At 41.6% G+C, this 8473-nt stretch overlaps 1 protein-coding gene across 1 annotated transcript in view; it reads left to right on the plus strand.

The window, feature by feature from the left end:
- Nucleotides 1–875, plus strand: part of PPAT (phosphoribosyl pyrophosphate amidotransferase) — a 60263-nt gene extending 59388 nt beyond the window's left edge. The window contains exon 11 of the mRNA XM_073608360.1: nucleotides 413–875. Coding sequence (XP_073464461.1) covers nucleotides 413–588 — 176 coding nt within the window. The 3' untranslated portion in view covers nucleotides 589–875. The remainder of the gene's footprint in view (nucleotides 1–412) is intronic.
- Nucleotides 876–8473: the final 7598 nt, after the last annotated feature.

The raw sequence follows: 8473 nt of genomic DNA on the forward strand, positions 1-8473 counted from the left end.
GAACCGGGGCTTAGTATAGGAGAAGATATTTTGGTTATAATGTCAATTCTACTCTACCCCTCCACTCGTGACTATTTCAGAGGGATGGAACGGATTTATGCTGGTGTTCTAATCATCCAATTGCTTCATAATACGGTCTTATGCACATGTTTGTGGTTCTATATTACTGTGTTCTTGTATGCGATTTAATTGCCATATTCATCTGTTTGCTTTTGTCATTTTTTTTACACAAATTATATTAAAAAGATCTCGTAAAGTCCTTGTGACAGTTCAGCAAGGATCCTAAGTGTACTGTTGAATATCCAGGTAGCCACTAGAGGAGCGCCTTAGTTGGTGTATGAAATGCAATCATGACCAAATGAACAGCAAACATGTCAATGTCAGTTAAATTCGTTTGTTCTCTAATTTCCAGGTGCAAACAGCGTGGTTTACTTGTCTGTAGAAGGATTAACTTCTGCGGTACGCGAGGGCATTAAATCCTTTAAAGACCAACAAAACGGATTGAATGGCACAACGTCTCATCCATCTTCAGGCGGCCACTGTACAGCTTGTCTCACAGGAGAATATCCAGTGGAACTCGAATGGTGAATTTCATCTTCGTTATGTGACGTGTGACCTGTCACCTACTTTTACCACTGGGCGGTTTATTTATTTTATCTGATGGACAGCTGTCTCAAAAAGCATCAATGCCAACAAAACAACATTATTTTTTTATTTTTTATTTTTTTCCCATGCTGAAAGACGCACAGAAAATAAACTGGGCCTTTATGTATGTTCTGAAGTTGACCACTTTACCTGTACAGTATGAAGTCTGCTGCTCCTTCCTTTGTCCTCTAACATCTGGAAGGCTGGCAATAAAACTTTTTTTTACTTTTTATTGTGGTTGGCTAGATTATTTTCTCTAGATTTCCAGATTGCCTGCATATCTAAGTTGAAATACAAAATTGTGAAATGCCACAAAGTTTGTGGCACACAACCAAATATTATTCCTGCTATTTTATTCAGCAGTGATAAAACTTTTAACAGTATTTGTTTTGGTGGGATATGGGGCACTCTTGCCAAGCTGGAAAAAGATAGATAGAGATATATATATATATATATATATATATATATATATATATATATATATATTCTCAGCCCTACCTTGCTTATTCAAATGATTCTGAATTTAATTTGGATAATGTAACAAGCACTGCAGAGGGCTGTTGTAATTTACCCCCCCCCCCAATCCTCCGTGCAGGTTCTTGTCTTCTGATTGTACCCCTCTATAACCCAATATGTGGGCTGGCTGATGGAGGATTTCATTCTCCCCTTTCCATAGTGGTGGTACAGTGGAGGATTTCTTTCCTGCTGTGCTGGTGCCTCTATTTTTCACTTGCATGCAGTGTCATTGGGCATTTCCCAATTTTAAAACTGGGTGTAATCAGCCCTGTGCTTGCAGAGTCTATAGAGGAGCACTGCGTCATTTTAAGACTCTCTCTAACTGGCTGCTGCACAATTACAGCACTATGGGCAGTGGGGGTTCATTGCAGGAGTTGTGTATGTAAGATTTTACTTTTTTTTTTTTTTTTTTTCTTTATTTTTTTTCTTTGTAGCTCTGAAATTCTGCAAAGAATTTGCTGATCTTTCAACAAGCTTCAAAGTACCATTCCTCTCCAGTTTGGTAGTCTAACACAGATCTTAGAGGGGTTGCTTTCAATTTAACTAATTTAATTGCTAGCAGAATCTAAGTTTCAGCACTATGTGAATTGTATTCAAAGCCAGCTAGCTGCTTGTTTAGAGTCTGCATTTCTATCACAATGCATTTTAAAATTTCCAATTGAAGAATTGGACTTCAACAAAGCTGCTAGACACTTTCCAGGAGCTTCAGAAATGCTATACAAAGCTTGCCAAAGTCTCTAGCCTTCTGTACATTGTGCTCCTTATGCATTTTGAAGATAATCCATACGTGGAATTAGGAAAGCTGTCCTTGCTCACCCATCTTGAGAAGGGCTCTGATCAGGAGCTGCCTGGAACTAACATAGAAAAATAAACTTAAGGCCCCTTTCACACGTGTGGACTGTTAGTTTTTCTTTTTTTTTTTTTTTTTTTTCAGGCGTATCTGAACAGTCGCTCCATACACCTCTATGGAGCAACGGATGACAGCGGTGCCATGTCCGCTGACATCCGCTCCACAAAATCCAGACGGATGGATGTCCAATTTTCCATCTGATTGGATGAAAATGGACAGGCGGTCCATAATCTTATTTCCCCCCACCCCCTTTAGAGGAGAGCGATCTGACAGGTCTGTCCCGGAGCGATCCCCGCTGAGCAAGCGGATGCCTAAATACAGATCCACATGTCTGAAAGGGGTCTTGCACGTTGCTTCCAGGCAACAGGCAAATTCACACAACAATACATACATTTAAAAATCAGAAATATTTATTTACAAGAGGTAAAATTCATATAGTTCTTCCTTTTGGAAAATGATAAACTTAAACACCACCAAGGGTCAATAAGTTTTACAGATGCACTCCTCACCAAGCAAACCCCTGCTGCTTCAGCACTGAAGAGAGAATTAGTCCTGTCAGGTAATGATTGAGTTTCAACAGTCTACAAAATGCACAATAACTTTAGACCTCATGCACACTGGACGTTCTAAAAACACAGTAGCTGTAGAAGGCTGCGTTAAAAATGTCAGTTTTGCCATGTTTTTGCATTAGCATTTTTTCAGTTTTGTTTGATATGTGTTTGAATTTAGATTGGGAATAGTGCATTCTGATGTGACCTTGGGGATTTCTGGGATAGGAGGTTTTATCTTAATGGTTACCATCTTATTTTTCTCTCCTTTCCTTGGTCTCCTTCCTTTCCATTATTTTTTCGTTCTGGTGTGGGTGGGTGTGTTTCCTTTTTTTTTTTTGTGTGGACATTTTTCATGCTTTGTGCATTGAGTGGTGGTGGATGTGCCCTTATGTCCTTGCCTTCTGGAGGGTGTCAGTCCTGTGTCTGATTCCACCCCTTGTGCATGATGTCCTCTATGTGGATATCTTATCCTGCCATTGCTGTTTATCTTGAAAAGTGTGCTGCTTGTTTGCGGCGCATGTGCTTGGAGGCCTCCAGTGCATTCCACCTTGGCGTACAGCATACTGTTTGGTGAAAAGTTAGTATGAGCAGGTGGGCTATTTTACATGTGTCAATTTTGTACCCCAGATCCTCCTTGTGGGCCTTGTTCAACCCCCTCTGGCACCGATCTTGAGGTCATCCCCTGTGTGAAAATTGCCTCCTTTTTTGGTTGTCTTGTGCTATCTAGTTTTTGGGCTTTAATATCTGGACCTAGTAGCCCCTTTCGAGGGGTAGGGAGATCCCCAAGGTAACGACATAGATATCACTGAGCATCTGTTATGTTGAGAGAAATTGTGTTTGTCATATCAGTAAGTAACCACTTTTTGGTGCATATTTTAACCTGTAGATGTGAAATATACTTAAAATGTATTTATCTTGTATCTGCAAAATGTGACCCTTTTGGATGCATGTGAACACTAAAAACAATATTCAAAGTGGTGTTTTTATGTTTATAATTTTCCGAAAGAAGAAATCTCATGCAATCAATAAATATTTCTGACTTGATGTGTATGGTATGAGTTGTCTGGAAGCACACAGTACATTTTTCTATGTTTAGTTACTACTTTTTTGATGGTGCTTCCTAGATGCACTTTAAAATCTTGCACGTGGCATGCATGTTCATTGATGGACACAGCACTTCTTCTATCTCCACCTACAGGAGTAGAACACTAGGCAGAAGAACACTGCACCACCTATGAACAGTCCTAGCTGGTATATACCACCTCTGCTATAGACAAGCCAGTGTGTGTTTTTTTTTTTTTGTTTAAATATGATTGCCTTTTAGCAAATGGGTTTCTCCATTTTAGCCCATCTCAAAAATGTATAGTATGCATAATCTTTTTCACATACTGAGACAATTCCCCAAAGAATCCCAGAAGACCATTTTTGGGATGTAAAATATTAGTAAAGCCCAGCGTGAAAGAAATAAAGGAACCTACTTCCTCCCAAAATCCCTGGACCACTGGGCAAGACCAGAAACTATGTAGGAAATCGGCAACCTGACCACAACTTCTGAAACAATCCGCTGAGGGCACAAACCCATCTTATGTAATCAAGCAGGCGTAAGGTGAGTGATGAAAAACTTTAAGCTGAATAATTTCTTTGGAAGGAATAACAGACTTGCTGTAGGGGACACTAAATTCAGACCAATCCGCATCTGTAAATGGTATATCCTATGAAGTCCATTTTGCCTGAGCAGTGATGAACCTAGAATTGGAATCAGGCAAGTGCAGAATAGTAAGCAGAAATAATCTTAGTAGGATCGGGTCATCACAAAAAAATTCTATGGGGTTGTCCAGAGACCCTAATTGTACATGTACTGTGTGGTGGTGCTGATAATAAAATAGTTGGGTAAATTAAAGTCCTCCTGTAACTGTTGAAAGGACTTAAAGCCTTGTACACTAAAAAGATGGCATAGGTATTTAACCTTGGGAGGACCACTGTTTGGGGGTCAGGTAAGGCATATAGCTCATCTAGAGTAGGATTAAACCACAAAGCTTTATTGGGAGATGTCATCCAAGATGACTTAGACTTATGGGTGAATAGTTTGCAAAACAATGAAAGGGTGTGTTTAACATTGAAGTACCTGGATGAGTAGGTACCTGACGCTAGCAGATATTATGAAGGGTTTCCAGCAAGAAAACAATTGCCTCTTCCAGTGGTGGTACAGGTGCTAGCTGAGGTGGGATGCAGCCAATCATGAGTGTGCACCAATTGAGATGCCAAATAGTACAAGTAAAAAGTTAGGGAAGGCAAGCCCTGCCAAATGAGTTGGCAATCTCGTGCTATTCTAGGAGGGTAACGTTTAAAAACTGATTTGGGTATCTTACAAGGGGAATTGGCCAGAACATACAGTTTAGGAAGATAAATTATTTTAAGAATATTGACCCTCCTTTTTAGATCCAACGGTAGGTCATCCACTGCCTGGTATGAAGTTGCAACTGGGATTTCAAAGGACACACATTACTGTAGAGCAGTGGTCATCAACCCTGTCCTCAGGGCCCACTAATGGGCCATGTATGTATTAACTTGGGGAGATGTAGACTAGAATAATGCAATCACTGAGCAGCAAATTAGATCACCTGATATATTTCAGTTATCTTGCAAACCTGGCCTGTTCGTGGGCCCTGAGGACAGGGTTAATGACCACTGCTGTAGAGAATATATAAAGGTAATTGAACCTTGACACCCAAGTACCTAAATAAGGTTACAGCCTTCTATCTGGATTCCAAGTGAATCATAGACCTAGCCACCTGGTCCAAGGGGAATAAGCTAGATTTGTCCCAGTTTACCCGAAAGCCAGAATCGCCAAATGTAGTCATTTCTTGTAGAAAATATAAGGAGTCATGGGATCAGCTAAGGAAACCAAGGTATTGTCTGCATAGAGAGAAATGTGCTCCTCTATCATACCAATGGGAAGTCCTCTAAGTGTGGAGGAGTAATGGATACGAATGGCAAGAGGCCATTTGTATGAGGGACAGAGGGCACCCCTGCCGAGTGCCATGACGTAGCGGGAAGACATTATTAATAGGGATGTGCTGAAACTGAAAATATTCCTTGATCCTGAAACCAGATACCGACAGTGACTGTTTTTAAGAATATTTTTATACAGGAGATGGTCAGAGACTGGGGACATGGTACAGGAGATGGTCAGAGACTGGGGACATGGTACAGGAGATGGTCAGAGACTGGGGACATGGTACAGGAGATGGTCAGAGACTGGGGACATGGTACAGGAGATGGTCAGAGACTGGGGACATGGTACAGGAGATGGTCAGAGACTGGGGACATGGTACAGGAGATGGTCAGAGACTGGGGACATGGTACAGGAGATGGTCAGAGACTGGGGACTTGGTACAGGAGATGGTCAGAGACTGGGGACATGGTACAGGAGATAGATGCAGCGTAGCCAGTGTCCCCAGTAGTGCAGCCAGCGTCCCCATTGTAGCCAGTGAAGGGAGAGGAGAGCCACCGCCTGTTTGATTACAGTGCCAGGAACATCACAGTTTTCATTTCAATAGCTGTGTGTTCCCCGCTGCGTGCTGTCACACACTGCCCCTCCCCATTGTCTGGGGAACTTTGAAAGACATATCACTCGTCCCAGGATTGGACAGGTGATCTGTCGATCAAAGTGCCCAAACAAGGGGGAGGGGCTGTATGTGACGGCGTGCAGCAGGGAAAAACAGCTATTGAAATGAAAGCTGTGATGTTCCTGGCACTGTAATCAAACAGGTGGCGGCTCTCCCCCTTTCAACGATATAGGAAGCCCCCCTGATAGGTGGCACCGGGGGTGGAGCCCCACCCAATTTTCAGTGCCAGTATCAGCAAAAATTCTCTTTGGCTTTTTGCTGAAAGGGCCATTTTCGGCCGATAGTTTTTGGTGCATCCCTATTTAATATGGGAGTTTACTCTTAATTCTTGCTACATGGTTAGTATAAGGCCCCATGTACACTGCTGCTAAATGCATGTTCAGAGGCAGTTGGACGCTTTTTTCAACTGCCCCTGAACTCATTCAATGTTATCTTATGTGACCATGTTTAACAGCCTTTCTTTGAAGGCAAAAAAAGAGTTCAGATGCCGAAGATTTCCACGTTTCAGATGCCAAATGCGGCTAAATGTGGTACTGGCGTTTAGCTGTGTGTTTGTTTTTATAGGTACCCAATATTTTGGACATTAAAACACTAAAAAATGATGGGAAAACAAAAAAAGTTTAAACTGGTAATTACTTGCAATGATTCATAGACCATATCTAGCCCTTGCTCCAATACACAACTAGCAATGTTTTACAAATTATAATTGTAATTTGACCCAGATGTTAGATATGAAAAAGATGATCCCACCACTGAGCTTGACCACCAATGTGATCAAACATAGTTTCATGAAATTTCATGGTCACCAACAGATGTTCCTCTGGTGGCACACTCTTGCTCGTGTCCAAGCGTGTCACACTGGGCCAAACTTTTTCTAGTAGAACGTCAAATGAGACATGCTTGTAAAATTAAAAAAAAATGATCGGGGTGGGTACGCAGCTGTACGTACATGTTGCTAAAATATCCTACTGACATGCGCTGGGTCCAGTAGTGACAAACGCTGGTCCTTGCACACATTTTCTGCGTCGTTCTAGCCACTCATGGGATCCATTGTAAAAAAAAAAAAAGCACAGAAATGGGTACAAATACAAGGATGCTGCTGCTACTTACTCTGGTCTCACAAAATGGCTGAAATAGTTAACTTTTTGAGCTTGGGGGGAGGGTCTTATGATATTATCCTTGCTAAACGCTTCTAGACGCAAACGTGCCTAAATGGGTGTTTCTAAATGCCAGTTTCAAGCTTTCAAAAAAAAACAAAAAAAACGTTGAGGACTTTGCTTCAGCGTCCTCTGTACATGGAGCCTAAGAGATGTATCCAAGCTATCCTACAGAGGGGCAAAGCCATAAAGTTGCAGTACACAAAAAAAGCTAGGGCCATTCAACACTACCGAAGGCCTTACAGGTGTTTAAAGAAACAATAACACACGTAGGATGGCAATAATGGGGGGTATTGCAAGTTTTGAAATCTGTGAATGTTCATGCTAGTGGAGCGACCAGGTATGAAACTACCTTGGTCCCCTTTCACCAACTGTGCAACCACCTTACTCAACCAATTTGCCAATACTTTTGCTAGACTTTGTCTAGGTTAATTAGAGAAATTGGTCTAGAAGAGTCACATTTTAAGAGTATCTTTGTGAGGTTTCAAAAGAACAATCAACGCTGCCTGCATAGATGGAGGGAGAACACTTACGTTCTGTACATTCCAGTGAATGTACAGAAAAGAAAGGGACTCCGTAACTGTTTACAATGAGCATACCATTCAGCTGGGAAGCCATCAAGGCCTGGAGCTTCATCAGCAGGTAGTTGCGAATGTCTCCTCAGTGGAGATGGGTGCGTTCCACTTCTACAAGAAGGGAGGGATGCCTAGGCCAAATGATTGTTTATCAGAGTATTGAATCGTAGAAGCATAAAGGTTAATATAAAAGGACAGGAAAGCATCCAGAACCTCATGAGAAGCAGTGCCACCCAGACTGGTAGATAACTGAATACAGGGAATAGAAGTGGGGACTGAATCAGGTCTAGCTAAATAGGTGAGCAAACGACCAGCTTTGTTACCATGTTCAAAAAATTTTTGGGTAGTATAAAGCATCATCTTTTTAGTAAGGTCTAATAGCCGGAGCTCATATTCTGCGTTTTATGCAGCTATGCCTCTCGAGTGTGCGGGTTGGAGTTGGCAACATAATCACTTTCTGCTTGCAGCATAGCAGTTTCTAATTCCTCAGGACCCAGTTGAGAATTTTTACATAGTATACCAATAACAGACAAATTAGTTCCCCGGATGG

Source organism: Aquarana catesbeiana, linkage group LG01 (genome assembly GCF_042186555.1).
Source record: "Aquarana catesbeiana isolate 2022-GZ linkage group LG01, ASM4218655v1, whole genome shotgun sequence".
Taxonomy (NCBI): Eukaryota; Metazoa; Chordata; class Amphibia; order Anura; family Ranidae; genus Aquarana; species Aquarana catesbeiana.